Raw genomic sequence first — 18,187 nt, 5'->3', positions numbered from 1 at the left:
GGAATTACTGAAACATGGCTTGATGATAAGTGCGATTGGGCGGTGAATTTGCAGGGGTACAATCTCTTCAGAAGAGACCGAAGGAACCAGAAAGGGGGAGGGGTATGTCTGTACGTTAAATCGAACTTGAAGCCGAGGCTACGGGAGGATATAGGGGTAGGAGACGAACAGGTGGAATCTCTGTGGGTAGAAATACAGGGAGGAAAAAATAACAAAATCCTGATAGGGGTCTTCTATCGACCACCAAAAGCAACAGAAGAAACTGAAGACCTACTACTAAGGCAGATAGAAGAGGTGTCAAAACGAAACGAAGTAATTATCATGGGGGACTTTAATTACCCAGATATAACATGGGAGAACGAAACCTGCAAATCTCACAGGGGTGATAAGTTCTTGAGAGTAATTAAAGACAATTACCTGAACCAACTTGTGCAGGAACCAACAAGAGGGAGGGCCATTCTGGACCTAGTGCTAACTAACAAACCGGACCGAATAAAGGGGGTACAGGTTGAGGGGCACTTGGGGAACAGCGACCACAATATAATCAACTTCCAACTGTCAATCAATAGGAAGCCTTATCAGGGAGAGACAAAGAAACTAAATTTTAGTAAAGCAAAATTTGATGAGCTTAGAACTGCTATCGGTAACATTAATTGGGACAACATCCTCAAAAATATCAGTACGGAGGACAAATGGGAAAAGTTCAAAAGGATCCTAATCACCTCATGTGAGCAGTTCATTCCCTTTAAAAATAAAAGAAACTCAACTAAAAGGAAACCAATGTGGCTCGACAAGACTGTACGAGGGGCAATAAACGAAAAGAAGAAAGCGTTCAAACTACTAAAGCAAGAAGGCAGCGAAGAAGCGCTAAAATCATACAGGGAAAAAAACAAAATATGCAAAGATACGATCAAAACTGCCAAGGAGGAAGCAGAAAGACGGATCGCAAAAGAGAGCAGAAACAACCCGAAGCTATTTTTCAACTACATAAACAGCAAAAGGATTTGCAGGGAGAGCGCTGGCCCTTTAAAAAACAATGCAGGAGAAATCATTGATGATGACGAAGGGAAAGCAAATCTACTAAACAGCTTCTTCTCAAGTGTGTTCACCAAAGAAAAGGAAATGCCACACGAGATGCAGGGGAATAAAACGAACCCCTTACAAAATATCTCATACCTAACGCAGGAGGAGGTGCGGAAGCGTCTAAAGAAAACTAAAATTGATAAATCACCGGGCCCAGATGGATTACACCCAAGGATACTAAAGGAACTAAGTGACGAGATAGCTAGGCCGCTATACCTAATATTTCTAGACACTATCAAGACCGGAGTAGTACCATTGGACTGGCGCATTGCCAACGTGGTTCCAATTTACAAAAAAGGGAGCAAAAGTGAGCCTGGTAACTACAGGCCAGTAAGTCTCACTTCAGTAATGGGAAAAATTTTCGAGGGGATTCTGAGAGACGCCATCGATGAGTACCTCAAGGAGATTAAGGGAATAACTCCTCACCAGCATGGATTCATGAAGGGTCGCTCATGTCAGACAAATCTGATCAGTTTCTACAATGAAGTAAGCTCTAAGCTGGACCAGGGAGAATCTATTGATCTTGTATATCTGGACTTCTCTAAAGCCTTTGACACCGTGCCACATAATAGGCTAATATACAAAATGAGGCAGCTCGGACTGGGCGAAAACGTGTGTAAGTGGGTAAAAAATTGGCTCAACGATAGAAAGCAGAGGGTGGTAATAAATGGTTCGTACTCTGATTGGACCACAGTCGCTAGCGGGGTGCCACAGGGTTCAGTATTAGGCCCCACTCTGTTCAACATATTTATTAATGACCTGATAGAGGGGCTGCACAGCAAAATATCAATATTTGCAGATGACACAAAATTATACAATATAATTAATGCAACGGAGGACAATGTGCGGCTACAAACGGACCTGGATAAGATGGGGGCTTGGGCAGAAAAATGGCAAATGAAGTTCAATGTTGAAAAATGTAAGACTATGCACATGGGCAGGAGGAACGGATGTCACAAATATTCACTTAATGTGGTACCGCTGGGGAAAAGTGATATGGAAAAGGATCTAGGGGTATTAGTGGATAATAGACTAAACTGGAGTAACCAATGCCAGTCAGCTGCTGCAAAGGCAAATAAAGTCTTGGGGTGCATTAAAAGAGGTATAGGGGCGAAGGACGAGAACATTATCCTTCCATTATATAAGGCACTTGTCAGGCCTCACATGGAATACTGCGTACAATTCTGGACACCGGTGCTCAGGAAAGATGTCACAGTGCTTGAAGGGGTTCAAAGAAGGGCAACTAAACTAATACATGGAATGACGGGACTGGAATACCCACAGAGGCTATCCAAATTGGGACTATTTACTCTAGAAAAAAGAAGGTTAAGAGGCGACCAAATAACCATGTATAAGTACATGAGGGGACAACACATGGATCTCTCCCGCGATCTGTTTACACCCAGGACCACGACGGTAACAAGAGGACATCCGCTACGATTAGAGGAAAGTAGGTTTCATCACCAACATAGAAAGGGGTTCTTTACTGTAAGAGCAGTTAGACTGTGGAACTCTCTACCGGAGGAAGTGGTGATGGCAAAATCAATAGAGGAGTTTAAAAGGGGACTTGATGTCTTTCTGGAGAAGAAGTATAGTACAGGATATAAATATTAGGTTAAGGGTCAATCCTGGTATACAGGCAGGTAGGAACTATTAGGGGTTGATCCAGGGAACAGTCTGATTGCCATTAGGGAGTCGGGAAGGAATTTTTCCCCCAAAAGGGCTAATTGGCTTCTGGCCCTGGGGTTTTTTGCCTTCCTCTGGATCAACACAGTAGGATAGACAGGCTGGACTAGATGGACAATGTCTTCATTCGGCCTTACATACTATGTTACTATGTTACTTAAATATTACTACTCAATAATATTACTACTAAGACTGTAACTGAATAGTAATAGTAGTAGATACCTGTTCTACATAGGCATTCTGCAGACCTTACAAATGAATACAGTACAATTAAATCACATAATCATAGGGGATCTTTGATTGTAGTCATTCACTTTTTTATTTTTCCCATCCAGCCCAGACCACCATGAAGGCTTCTTTCAGATTACTTCCCTCTGCAGAGTTTGCTCTCCAAATATCTTTGCCTCCTTACTTTTCTAGTACCCTTTCCATCTTTTCCCGACCTACAGTTCACAAACTCCCTATTCTACTGCAATCTTCAATTCCGTGTCTGTGGTTGCCCCATTTAACCTTAAAGCTGAACCTACCATATGCCATATTGCTCTCAGAAAGTGTATGGGAATGTTGTGACAGCTAATATGGTATCATAACACAAGTTGTCCACAAAAGAAAACCATTCCACACAGATGACACTCCTGAAAACAATATCAGATAGTGACCCAAAAATGATAGTGCCAAACAGCTAGTGCTCTATATTGTGCGCCAGCCGGTAATAGTGCTCAACACAGTAAAAGTGCCATTATTAGTACCCCACACAGTAAAAACATCCACACACAATAACACTGATATTTTCAGTGGCCACAAACAGTAGTGGTGCTGCTTTTAGGCCCCATGCAGTGATATTGCCCACCTGTGTGCCCCTTACACAGTAATAATGTCCTTTTTGTGTCCCCACAAAATAATAATGCCTCTTTGTGCCCACTAGACAATAATAGTCTTAAAAGTTATAATGTGCCCTTTCTGTCCCAACATAATACTAGTATGACATCTTCCTACAATCTCTACCCCTGTTATGCAGACTTTCACTATGTCCTTCTGTTACACAAGCTGCTCCCATAGTCCTCTCTCTCACACAGACTACTACCCATGCTCCCATGGGCTGGCACATTTTAGCTTAGGGCACAAGCACATCCGTAACCTGTTTACCTTTGCCTTCTGTAGCACAAATACAACATCAAGATTAACCACAGTACACAAACTCTGTACCAGAACCAAGCTCATAACACAAATCCAGTATCAGAACCAAGCTGATGAGGTACTGTAAATATAGACCCCAAAAACAAACAGGGCAGTAAGCAATTGCAAAGTCAGGTTAATCGTTAGCATGTAATCTTATACCATGCAAAATTCCAACTCCAAGTATAGCTTTAACAATGGTAAGAGTTTTTGCAAACAAATATCTCGTAGCCCATCACTCCGACCATTAAAGACTGAGGGAGAATAAGCATTTATATTAAAGTGACTCCCAGGTCTTCTAAATGGAGTCGTCTTCCTTTTCGTCTTCCTCTGCCATGACTACTTCTGCTAGTCCCAACTCACTTTTGCAGAATTTGGCATCCAGATGTCTTCTGCTCCTTGCTTTTTCAGCACTTCTGCCTATTGTGGGTGGACTGGTGATACCAGCTGAGTTCCCTTCAGTTTGGAGAATTCTGATTTTGTTTATATTTTACCCTTGGAGCGCTGTCTTTGTTTTAATACTATTTCAGGAGGAAGTAGAAGAAGGAAGAGCCAGCATCTACAAGTCTTTGGTCAGCAATGCTTCCAAAGAAATAATGTGTCTTAGTGACTTTCCAATGCCGGATGATTTTCCAAACTTTTTACCAAACCACAAATACTTTGAATACATCAAGCTCTATGCAGAGCATTTTAAACTGTTGCAATACATAAAATTTAAGGTAAGAAAAAACTTTTGATTTCTTTTTCTAACTTCTACATCTACTATTTTTTTGGCTCCTAATGAACTAATTGTGAGGGAAATGTGTAACGCCTGTTGCTATTATCTTTTACATATGAGCCTGTTCTTTTTATTTCTCATATATGTAGTCTGGAGACCGCTCTTTTGAGTGGACATGAGCCATTATCAACATCTCTCAATTGCTCTTTTGTGACAGTCCATCTATATCAGTACAAATAGGCTGTTGCTATTATCTATTATGTATGTAGTCTGGAGATTGCTTTTTTGAATGGACATGACTCATTACCAACGTTCCTCTACTGCTCTCTTGTGACTACTGTGACTTGCTATTTGTAGCAGTAATAACTTTTTTGAGTCTGAGCTAAGTCTTCTGATACTATATTCTTTATGTTATGTAGTCAAGAAATAGCTTTCTTGAGTGGTCATAAACCATTATCAACATCCCTCTATAGCTGTCTTTAGACTTCTGGTATATGCTATTCATATCAGCAATAACGGAGTTTGCTTTATGGTGAACTTTATAGAGCATTTGGTCTTTACAGACCATTTGTGAGCAACGCAGCAATTGTGTCTTACTTGCATTAGGGTTTTCCTGTATCTTTAGAGGTGACTGAGATTTGGGTGGACTGTTGTATCTTGCCACCCTTTTTCTTCTCAGCCCTCCTATGTGCATAGATGTAAACCTGATTTGTTATAAAAAATATTTTAAAATCAGTCAAGTATGATATGTTTCTGCCTTTGGGAGCCTTCACACGAGCGTGTTTATGTGCATGCATATGTGCACCTGTGAAGATAGGACATGCGTGCAGCCGCGGCTGCTCCATTGAAGGCAATACACACACTTACCTGTCCGCCGCTGCCGTGTCTCCTGTGGGGATGAAAAGCACATCTGCCACATGCAGTAGCTGTTTTCTTCATCCCTGCAGGGAAAAATAATTCCCTGCTGCACCTGTCACAGATGTGACAGATGTGACAAAGGAGTTCTTCATCCCCTCAGATAACAGCTGCGGTAGAGGATCCACCCACCGGCACCCCTTAATTGTTTTTTTAGGGAAAGGCTTTAAATATAAACCGTTCCCTGAAAAACAACCCAAACTGGTGTAAAAAAAAAAAAAATCATACTCCCCTTTCTTCAGCTGTTGGGGCTCAGCCGCATCCTGTCTCCGCTGTCCCCGGCTCTGCACTGAAGTTCTTTCAGCAGCAGGGAATTAAAATTCTAGGGTGGGCACCAACACTAGTACCCGATCCCCAGGGTTGAAGCTTCTCACCTTGGCGGACCTGTCAAATACCCGGCTTTGGGCTTCTTGAGCCTGCTGTAAATGTTCTCTAATAATGGGCATGACCGCCGCAATTCGATCTTGCATGAGGGAGATGTGTTCAATAACACTCCTGTAGGGGGTGGACTCGTGCTCCCAGGTCTCTTTGGCTATATCAAGGAGCCCCCGTGGATGTCTACCATAAACTAAATCAAAGGGAGAGAACCAAGTGGAGGATTGTGGGACTTCATGGATTGAGAACATTAAATATGGCAGCAGACAGTCCCAATCCTTCCCATCCTTATTGACTACCCTTTTTAGCATGCATTTTAGGGTCTTATTGAATCTCTCCACAAGACCATCCGTCTGTGGGTGGTACACAGACATCTGTAAGTGCTTAATATTCAGCAGCTTACACAATTCCTTCATGACCTTTGACATAAAGGGGGTTCCTTGGTCTGTCAAGATCTCTTTTGGTATGCCCGTGCGGGAGAACATATGAAGTAGTTCCTTTGCAATACCCTTTGATGAAGTATTGCACAAAGGAACGGCTTCGGGGTAACGGGTGGTGTAGTCTACAACCACTAATATATGTTGGTGACCCCGGGCAGACTTTACCAAGGGTCCGACTAGGTCCATAGCGATCCACTCAAACGGCACCCCTATAATGGGCAAGGGCACTAAGGGACTCCGGTAATGGGGCATAGGAGCTGTTATTTGGCACTCCGGGCATGACTCGCAGTAACGTTTTACATCACCATGTACCCCGGGCCAGAAAAACCGTTGAAGAACGCGTTCCCTAGTTTTCTCGCTCCAGAGATAACCTCCTAGCACATGCTTGTGCGCCATGTCTAAGACCATCCCACGATAAGGCTGAGGTACCACCAGCTGTTCCACAACCTCCCCACGGACCTTGTCAACCTGATATAACAATTCTTGATTGACTGCCAGGTGTGGGAACACTAGATCAGCCCCTGGGAATTGAGGCTCCCCATTTATGACTTTAACATTTTCCCTGGCTTTTACTAAAGTGGGGTCTCGGAGCTGCTCAGTTCCGAAATTGGCACATGAGACCTCTAAGTCAGGCATGGCAACCACTTCGTCCTGCACCTCTGTCTCACCTGCCAGTACCGTTAAGGGAAAGTTATCCCCATTGTCTTGGGTCACCCCTACTGCCGGAACCGTACCCTCAGGGTCAAACGATTCGGGGCACACATCATACATATTGGCATCATCATGAACCTTATTTGCAGACGACCCTCGGTTTTGCCACAAGTCCCAAAATAGGGGAAAGTCTCTCCCGAGGATCACGGTGTGCATTAAGGACCTTACGACGCCCACCACATGGGTGGCAAGTCCACACGGAGTCTCAAGTCTCACAGGGGCAATAGGATACTCCTTGGTGTCCCCATGCACACACACAACGCCCATGTGATGGCCAGTGACGGTTGCGGGGTCGACCAAGCTGGAGTGCACCAGCGTAACCAAGCTCCCCGAGTCCAGTAGAGCTGTCACCGCAAAGTTGTTCACCTTTATGTGGCATAAGGGGCGATCAGTCTCTGACACCGGTTCGGCAGAGCATACTGGCCGAGCGAACATTGACCTCCGCCGAGCAGAGTCACAGTCCATGGGCTCTACAGTGAGGGGACAGTTGGCAGCAAGATGCCCGGACTCATGACAGCGCCAACATCGTATGGGGGCCTAGTCTCCTTGGGGTTCTATCCGGGACCCGACTGTCCATTTAGAGCTCCTCCTCTGCCCCAAACGATCCCCCTCGGAGCTGCCTCCCTTTGGGACACTTTTGACACCCCTTACATAAGGAACAGTCTTACCAGATGCTCCGGCCGACTTGCTGTTCCTGGGGTTGGAACGTCCAGGAGGCACGGCTTGCAAGAAGTCCTCCGTGGCTTTATACCTCTTGACGAGGTTCACGAGCTGCTCCACATCCTGGGTTCCTTCTTGTCCCACTCAGCGCTGGATTGCAGGGGGCAACGAGCGTATAAACTTATCCAGAACCACTTTCTGTACGATCTCTGCCGGGGACGACTCCTCCGGCTGAAGCCACTTTCTCACCAGGTGAAACAGGTCGTACATCTGGGAGCGAGCTTGTAGGTCGTCCGCGATAGTCCAGGCGTGTACGCGTCGGGCCCGCACATGGGTGTCCACGCCCAAGCGTGCCCTGGATCTCACCTTGGAGCTTAATATAGTCCTTGGCATCCTGCTCACTGGAGGTCAGAAAAGGCCTTTTGGGGTTCTCCCGTCAGGAAAGGCGCTACTACCTCAGCCCACTGAGGCGCCGGTAATTTCCCTCTTTCTGCCACTCTTTCAAAGACCGCGAGATAGGCCTCAATGTCATTGGTGGGCGTCATCTTCTGTAAGGCCGCCTGTACCGCGGTGCGGATGGTGGGGAGCGAACCTCTGCAAACTTTGCGCCACCGCCAGGACTTGTTCTTGCAGCTGCTGGTTAACCCGCTGTTGCTCCTGCAAGGCTAACCGATTGGCTTTCGCCAGGAGAGCATTAGTCTCGGCCTGAGCTCTCATGGCCTCCTCGTGGACCTTTTGCTGGGTCGCCGTCACTTGTTGCTGCTGAGCAAACGCTTGTTGCTGCTGAGCAAACGCTTGTTGTTGCTGAGCAAACGCTTGTTGTTGCACGTTAACTTGCACCAGCTGCTTTTTCAGTTCTTCCATCTTGGCCGTGTCTGGTTGCTGCGCCGTTGCAGCTTTCACCCAGGACATGGGGGTTACAGCACTCCCCCGCCAATCTCCACTAGGCAGTTGCCCTTAACAACGGTTCTCCAGCTGCTGCAGCAAAATGTCCATTAATTGGTGCATGTCTCTTTAAGACTGCTGCCTGCATCCAAACACCATATGTGAGGGATTAGCTTTTAGGATCGGTAGCAACCTGGGCATAAGCAGTCAGAGACAGTGACACACTGGATAAAGTCTTTAGTCCAGGCACCGCCTGGGTTTATTTCAGTGCAAACAAAGCAAAATACAGGCCTTAAATTCAGGCCAACATAGTAAATCCAGCTCATCTGAGCACTTACTAAACATGGAACGTCCCTGTCTACACACTTGTAAACAAATGGTTCCTGCGCACAGCCAGCCAGGACTCTCAGACCTGCAAAGGTCTCAGCTCTCCTCTCCAGGACCTGCAGGCCCAGGCTTTATAGGGCCTGGTACCAGCCTCACCTGGTACATGGGAGTCGCCATCCCACCCTTCACTTTGGCCACTCCAGGAATGCCGGCCCGGATTATGTGGCTTGGAGCCAACTTAATGTTACTGACACCATACTGCCGGCTTCCTCCACCGAGCCCAGGCTGCTCGGTGGCACGTATCTGCCCAAGTGCTCCCTAAAGCCGCATAGGAGAGCATCCTAGACGAAATATATCTGCCCTCCAGCACTTTGCCGGTCACTGTCTCACAATATATACATAATTTATTTTTATTTTTCCACTAAGAGGCATGATTTTCAGGGAAGAGCCTATATTTAAAGCTCTTCCCTGAAAATCACTTCAGGGGTGACGTCACACCATTGCCTTCAATGTAGCCACCAGCAGCTGTCGCAGCTCCTTCTAAGGTAATGCACGGACCTTCATACACGTGTGTTTTTGCGCGTACATGGGTGCGCACCTATGTATGCACATGCTCATGAGAAGCACCCCTTACCTATAATGCATGCAAATTATGTCTGTCTTCTCACAGTTTCTCAATATTTTAAAAGTGTCATTTTTCAGTGATTTCCTCTGTTTATTTGAGTTTTCTACTGCCTGCAGTGATTTCTTAACTTAAAGGGGTTGTCCGCCGCCGAAACTGATTTTTTTTCCCCCCATGAATGCCCTGTAGAGGAGAAGCATCACACATTACAGCTTTAACCATGAATAACGATATTTTGCTTACCTTTTTATTCCTTTTCTTCCCCTTATAAAGTTTGCCTGAAGGATTTTTCAAAGATGGCGCCGCTGGGTAGTTCCCATGATGCACTGCTGCCTCTCTCTCCTCAGTGTGTGCTCCCGATGACACCGGTCACATGACTGGAGGATCGGCATCATGCACGCTTCACTGCTTTGAATGGAGCCAGCAGCCGGCCGGCCCCATTCAAAGTAATGAGAGAGCAGGGAGAGCAGTCAATAACTTCTGTTTGCCTCATTTACAATGCACAATGTATATTACAAAGTGCATGGTAATGGGCAAACAGAAGTAATGAGATCTAATGTTTATGGCCGGACAACCCCTTTAAGTGATAGCCATTTTACTTTCCAGACCCAGCAGGGCTGATTTGTTGATTTTTGTAGTATCTGTGAAGCAAAGTTTCTATTGAAACATAAAAACATTGCTAATATTACCTGCAGACGTACGGTAAACCACAGATTACAAATATTGGCATGACCTTACAACATGAAACTCACTTCTCCGTCTGTTTTATCACTCTAATAGCAAAATGACAGTATGTTATTACATGCGGGTATATCTTTTGTTAATAAAGAATGAACATACAATTGTAACGCAAGATGTCGTGTAAAGACTGAATCATTAGTACCATAGAGCGTAATACAAATATACTTGTATTTGCAGCTACTGTATATGCAGGGTTTGAGATAGACAGCCCATATAGTGATTTTGGACAGGAGCACCCTGCTGTCTAAGGGCCCTTTTACCGAGATTTGGCACCCATTAAAAAAGTAGCTCGTTATTCAGCTCTCATTACTGCCATAAATGATCATTATGATTATTCGTCCACACTTGGCAGTATAGCTACATCTTTAGATGGGGACATGTGCTGTTGACCAATTATCATTTTTATGTTGGCATGAAAGATACAACCAGACGACAGCATGTAAAACAAGGTAAGATTGATTTTGTTGTAATGATGCACGGTGCAAGCTGAACTTTTACATCAGAGCCCATGAGTCTTTATCAAAAATGTTGACCATTTCTTGTTTTTACTATAAAGACAACCAATATATGGAGCAAAGTATATCACACAGTAAGATGTTTCAATCTACTAAAATCACTAGAAATAAACCTTAACTCTTTGTGATGTGATTCATAACTGCAGCCCTTTATGTATTATGCACAATGTACATTAAATCCTCCTATTGATATTATCTCAATTATATTCCATATATTTGTCTGTGACTTCTTGGACTTAGACAACTGTTTGCCGACTAGAGAAGCATTCTGACTTCCCAGTCACTGGTCAGTGGTTAGTTACTACAGAAAACAACGGAGAAAAGAAGACAGACATCTTTGATGCAGTTATGGTTTGTACAGGTCAGCATGCACAACCGGTAGCGGCCATGAACACCCTTCCAGGTAGCTATAAAATAGTTGCTTTTACTTTAGCATTTTTGTATGTAATTTAGAAAATCTTTGGTCAGGTATATTATGCCATAGCATATAGAAATAGAATCAGCGGTAGACCCAAAGGTCAGACCCCCACAATCATAAAGTAATCCCCATCCTGTGAATAGGAGATACCTTTATATGCTGCTACAACTCCTTTAATTAGCCCATAAGTAATTAGTGTGGAAATTTTAGTTAGTCCAGAGATTTTGGATCTGGTCTGAGGATCTGCATGTATTAATGAGTCTGATCTTGGTCTGTCTATGCTATTATATCCCGCTGATCAAGCATTACATCATCAGATTTGGAATTTTTACTAGATAAAAGAATTTGTTTTTATACTTTTGTTTCTAATTCAATTGATATCAATGGGAATGCATTCATGCATGGAATTAATATATCTAAATAAATTTCACTGCATAATAGATATATTATCCAATTGTGCGCTATAAACCATTTTTATAAATAATTTTTATGCACCATGTCTTGTTCAGTGATTTTATTTACAATACATTAAGATTAGAGATGAGTGAGCACCCAAATGCTCGGGTCCGCGTTATTCGAGTCGAGCTTTTTGTAACATTCGAGAGCACTACTCGAGTAACGAACCCCATTGACTACAATGGGAGACTCGAGCATTTTTGTATGTGGAACGCAGGGTCACAAGGTTTTTTTTATTTATTTATTTATTTTTTTCCTCTCTCTCTCAAAAATTTTCAAGTGGGGACGTTCGCTCAACTCTAATTAAGATGTACTTGTGCTTATTGTTTATGTACTGATTCTTCTGAACAGCTTAGATTTATTACTTTTTTTTTTACACGGTGTGACTTCATTTTATGCAGTTTAAAAATATGTATATTTATCATTCATATTTAATATCTATTTAATTATATATTCAAGTATTCAACTTACAATTAATATTGATGGCCAGTTATCTGAATCATTGTCTGCATATTTTTTATAATATAAACTGTATTATGCACAATGTTTAATTTAAGCAATCGCTCTAATTCTGATGTATATACATTTTTCTTTTTTGTACTCTTTTATGCTCTCTGTCTCTACTTTTTATCTTACCTATCATCTGTATATATAAGCTGAAAGCCCTCACTGACTGACTCACTGACTGACTGACTCACTGACTGACTCACTGACTGACTGACTCACTGACTGACTCACTGACTGACTCACTGACTGACTCACTGACTGACTCACTGACTCGCCAAAAGTTCTCCAACTTCCCGATATCGTAGAAACATGAATTTTGGCATGAGCATAGGTTATCTCCAAAATAGGAAAAGTAATTGGGTCCCAACTCGATTATTCAATTCTAGCACAAAAGAATTGGCGTCGAAATTTTACGTACATAATCTAAATCTGTCACTTCCCAATGTCATAGAAACTTAAAATTTGGCACAGGCATTGATTATGACATAAATAGGAAAAGCTAATGGGTCCCAACTCCATTATTCAATTCTATGCGCAAAAGAATTAGCGTCCAAATTTTACGTATGGAATCTAATTTTCTCACTTCCCGATGTCCTAGGAACAGGAAATTTGGCACGAGCATTGATTATGTCATAAATAGGAAAAGTTCATAGGTCCCAACTCGATTATTCAATTCTATGCGCAAAAGAATTGGCGTCAAAATTTTACGTGCGGAATGTAATTTTTTCACTTTCCGGTGTCATAGAAACGGGAAATTTGGCACGAGCATTGATTATGTCATAAATAGGAAAAGCTAATGGGTCCCAACTCAATTATTCAATTCTATGCGCAAAAGAATTAGCGTCCAAATTTTACGTACGGAATGTAATTTTTTTCACTTTCTGGTGTCATAGAAACGGGAAATTTGGCACGAGCATTGATTATGTAATACATAGGAAAAGCTAATGGGTCCCAACTCAATTATTCAATTCTAGTGCAAAATAATTGGCGTCCAAATTTTACGTACAGAATGTAATTTTTTTCACTTTCCGGTGTCATAGAAACGGGAAATTTGGCACAATCATTGATTATGTCATACATAGGAAAAGCTTATGGGTCCCAACTCAATTATTCAATTCTAGCGCAAAAGAATTGGCGTCAAAATTTTACGTGCGGAATGTAATTTTTTCACTTTCCGGTGTCATAGAAACATGAAATTTGGCACAGGCATTGATTATGTCATAAATAGGAAAAGCTAATGGGTCCCAACTGCATTATTCAATTTTATGCGCAAAAGAATTAGCGTCCAAATTTTACGTGCAGAATGTAATTTTTTCACTTTCCGGTGTCATAGAAACGTGAAATTTGGCACGAGCATTGATTATGTCATAAATAGGAAACGCTAATGGGTCCCAACTCGATTATTCATCACTGTGACAACCAAGGCTCTTAGAGCTACTAATAAGCTACTAATGGGCACCAATTACATCTCCCTTGTTCTGCTGTGGGCTGCATGCTGAATTCGATGTTATAAGCGCTCCCCGCGGAGAACTCGGCATGCAGTCCCTCCTATCAGGCACAATGGATTTTATGCTGACTTGTAGTCAGCGATTAACAAAAAATACAGATGGGCGTGCCTTTACACATAACGCTATTGCTCAAAAGCTATTGTTTGGATGAATTTTAAGCGATAATCGTTCCATGTAAATGGGGTTTTACAGTGAGTCTTATCTGAAGTGCTACGTGCTATGGCACTTAGTGTATTCATCTAGTAATGGAAATTTGTCTAATTAGCTGATTAGTAGGGATGAGCGAGCGTACTCGGAAAAGCACTACTCGCTCGAGTAATTTGCTTTATCCGAGTATCGCTGTGCTCGTCCCTGAAGATTCGGGTGCCGGCACGGAGCGGAAGCTGCAGGGGAGAGCGGGGAGGAACGGAGGGGAGATTTTTCTCTCCCTCTCTCCCGCCCGCTCTCCCCTGCTCCCCGCTGCGACTCACCTGTCAGCCGCAGCGGCACCCGAATCTTCAGGGACGAGCACAGCGATACTCGGATAAAGCAAATTACTCGAGCGAGTAGTGCTTTTCCGAGTACGCTCGCTCATCTCTACTGATTAGGAAATACTGGGTACATTGAATTGTAAATTCTCATTAGTAATCCTAGGAATAATATGAGATTCTTTATTATGCAAATATGGAGATATCATTAGAGACTAGTCTGTATAGGTAGTATAGTGGATGAAAGCATTGGTATCCAGCACTATTTCTTGCCTATGCAGCGAGTTATTCTTTATGGGGACTGCCATAGCCCAATGGTTGTTGTTTTCTTCATTCTGCATATAAGAACTACAATACGAATCTAATGTATTTTCCTAATTATCCAGTATGCATACCCTTTAGGTCGTCTCGTTTTCTATCCCTTAGAGAATCACTTCTCATTTGGATTATCCAATCTTTGGGATAGTCACGATTTATTTGTTAGTCCTAGTCCTTATTGTTATATTTACATTAATAAAATGTTAGATATTATATTATAGGGTTCTTTTTTTCTGTGAAGGTCATTTATTCTTAATAGATCTCTCTGCCTCGGTGATTTCTATATGTACACTAGCTGATATACCCGGCTTCGCCTGAGTTAATTTGGTACTGGTGTTTATCTGGTGTTCACAGGGATAAGCTTATGAAGTCGTGGTTACTTTAGAGATACTGAGGAAAAAAAATATCTTCACCATTTTGCATAGTTCTCTGCGTTACCCAGGAAATACCACGGGGAGGTAACCATGCGACGTTTCCTTTATATAAAATGACATCAGGAAGTGAGAGAATTAGATTACATACGTAAAATTTGGACACTAATTCTTTTGCGCATAGAATTGAATAATGGAGTTGGGACCCATTAGCTTTTCCTATTTATGACATAATCAATGCTTGTGCAAAATTTCACGTTTCTATGACACCGGAAAGTGAAAAAATTACATTCCGCACGTATAATTTTGACCCCAATTCTTTTGCGCTAGAATTGAATAATCGAGTTGGGACCCATTAGCTTTTCCTATTTATGACATAATCAATGCTTGTGCAAAATTTCACGTTTCTATGACACCGGAAAGTGAAAAAATTACATTCCACACGTAAAATGTGGACGCTAATTCTTTTGCGCATAGAATTGAATAATCGAGTTGGGACCTATGAACTTTTCCTATTTATGACATAATCAATGCTCGTGCCAAATTTCCTGTTTCTATGGCACGGGAAAGTGAAAAAATTACATTCCGCACGTAAAATTTCGACGCCAATTCTTTTGCGCTAGAATTTAATAATCGAGTTGGGACCCATTAGCTTTTCCAATGTATGACAATCAATGCTCGTGCCAAATTTCCTGTTTCTATGACACGGGAAAGTGAAAAAATTACATTCCGCACATAAAATTTCGACGCCAATTCTTTTGCGCTAGAATTTAATAATCGAGTTGGGACCCATTAGCTTTTCCTATGTATGACAATCAATGCTCGTGCCAAATTTCCTGATTCTATGACACCGGAAAGTGAGAAAATTAGATTCCGTACGTAAAATTTGGAGGCTAATTCTTTTGCGCATAGAATTAAATAATCGAGTTGGGACCCATTACCTTTTCCTATTTATGACATAATCAATGCCCATGCCAAATTTTAAGTTTCTATGGCATTGGGAAGTGACAGATTTAGATTATGTACGTAAAATTTTGACGCCAATTCTTTTGCGCATAGAATTGAATAGTCAAGTTGGGACCCATTAGCTTTTCCTATTTATGACATAATCAATGCTTGTGCCAAATTTCCCGTTTCTATGACATTGGGAAGTGAGTGATTTAGATTATGTATGTTAAATTTTGACGCCAATTCTTTTGCGCTAGAATTGAATAATCGAGTTGGGACCCAATTTCTTTTCCTATTTTGGAGATAATCTATGCTTGCGCCAAAATTCATGTTTCCACGACATTGGGAAGTTGGAGAACTTTTGTCGAGTCAGTGAGTCAGTCAGTGAGTCAGTCAGCGAGTCAGTCAGTGAGTCAGTCAGTGAGTCAGTGAGGGCTTTCAGCTTTATATATATAGACTAGCTGATATACCCGGCTTCGCCCGAGTTAATTTGGTACTGGTGTTTATCTGGTGTTTACACGGAAAAGCTTATGAAGTCGTGGTTACTTTAGAGATACTGAGGAAAAAAAATATCTTCACCATTTTGCATAGTTCTCTGCGTTACCCAGGAAACACCACGGGGAGGCAACCATGCGACGTTTCCTTTATATAAAATGACATCAGGAAGTGAGAGAATTAGATTACATACGTAAAATTTGGACACTAATTCTTTTGCGCTTAGAATTGAATAATCGAGTTGGGACCCATTAGCTTTTCCTATTTATGACATAATCAATGCTCGTGCCAAATTTCCCGTTTCTATGACACCGGAAAGTGAAAAAATTACATTCCACACGTAAAATTTGGACGCTAATTCTTTTGCGCTAGAATTGAATAATGGAGTTGGGACCCATTAGCTTTTCCTATTTATGACATAATCAATGCTTGCGCCAAATTTCACGTTTCTATGACACCGGAAAGTGAAAAAATTACATTCCGTACGTAAAATTTGGACGCTAATTCTTTTGCGCATAGAATTGAATAATCGAGTTGGACTATTTGTCACTGAAAAGGCCTGAAACTAAAATATAACCTTTATTAATTTAAACGATAAAAAACCATCTCTTATTCAACAGGATGGTTAGGACCCCAAAAACAGACACAAAGTTACAAACAAACAAACAAAAATGCCTATGGGATTTAAGCAAATGTTTGGGCGTACAGAGTCCAACCGAACTCTTAACTAATATCAGTGAGAGTTACTAAGAGGGCTATCAGATGAGTTGATAACCTCTGGCCGTTTCCAAATGAAATACAAGACCAGAGGTAATAGCCTCTAGGTGAGTGACTTCCTGTTGCTATATACTGGTGAGAACGTGCATATAATGGAAGGCACCGTTCCAAGCAACAAATAAATAAACACCACTCACAAAGTACTGGATGGTGGATTATTAATAATTCAATAATCACACCATACTTAAAAAAGTATTGTGCTCGTATACCCACTTATGAGGACACTATACTGTGTCCGAGTGATTTAGTATTGCTACACTTTTTGCTTCCCAATAGGAACATCGATCTGTCGAGACCCAGTTTTTATTGATAAGAGTCTTTAGTTGTGTAAAATCTAGATTGTCACCAACAACAAACTGAAGAGCTGGACTTATAATGACACGACTTAAGATATGAAATTATGTCAAAAGAAGTCAAGCTACTTATAGTATATGCCAGCTCGCAAAAGATGCAAGTTAAATGAGCATATGTATGATTAGCTAAAGTCCAATATTGACCAGAGCAACCAAGGTCGTCCACAGTCGTCAACGCGTTTCCACAGTGCAAAACAGCTTATTTACGCACTGCTTCATCAGGACGAAAATGAGACTAAGTTGTACTCAAAGACTGTACAGAAAGTACCAAATTGTACTCGATTTGTTGTAACAATAGGTTTAGGTAGTGAACATCAGTTGCGCAAAAATGGTTGTAATTACTAGCGCCTATTGACTGATGTTCAATACACTAAAGAACAAAAGGGGTCTGGAAGACTGGTTGCACTTGTATGAAAGCAAACAATTTAGTTTGCAATATAGTGCAAATAGTACGTACTGTCTTATATAGACAGACATTTAACTAGACAACCCTTATTGTTAAATAGGTTCGTTGTTTAATCAACCATATGATAAACAAGGGTGCTAGTTACTTAGATGTCTGGACGCCAGATACTTGGCGTTCAATGTCCCAGACTAACTAAGATGCCAGGGAGGTCAATTTAGGGTTATGATGGTAAAACACCTAACCTGGCTAAGTTGCAATACGGTCCAAGATAATGACCACTAACTAAACTATACTACCAGCCCCTGAGAG

At 42.0% G+C, this 18,187-nt stretch overlaps 1 protein-coding gene across 3 annotated transcripts in view; it reads left to right on the top strand.

Annotated features, from left to right (window-relative positions):
* LOC136621644 (flavin-containing monooxygenase 3-like) overlaps positions 1-18,187 on the top strand; it is a 121,255-nt gene that overhangs the window by 68,024 nt on the left and 35,044 nt on the right. For all 3 annotated transcript variants that reach the window (XM_066597284.1, XM_066597285.1, XM_066597283.1), the window contains exons 3-4: positions 4,476-4,664; positions 11,095-11,257. In XM_066597284.1, the coding sequence (XP_066453381.1) occupies positions 4,476-4,664; positions 11,095-11,257 (352 nt within the window). The remainder of the gene's footprint in view (positions 1-4,475; positions 4,665-11,094; positions 11,258-18,187) is intronic.

This window comes from Eleutherodactylus coqui, chromosome 3, assembly GCF_035609145.1.
Source record: "Eleutherodactylus coqui strain aEleCoq1 chromosome 3, aEleCoq1.hap1, whole genome shotgun sequence".
Lineage (NCBI taxonomy): Eukaryota > Metazoa > Chordata > Amphibia > Anura > Eleutherodactylidae > Eleutherodactylus > Eleutherodactylus coqui.
Note: the sequence above shows the minus strand (reverse complement) of the source record. Positions and strands in the feature narration are given on the sequence as shown.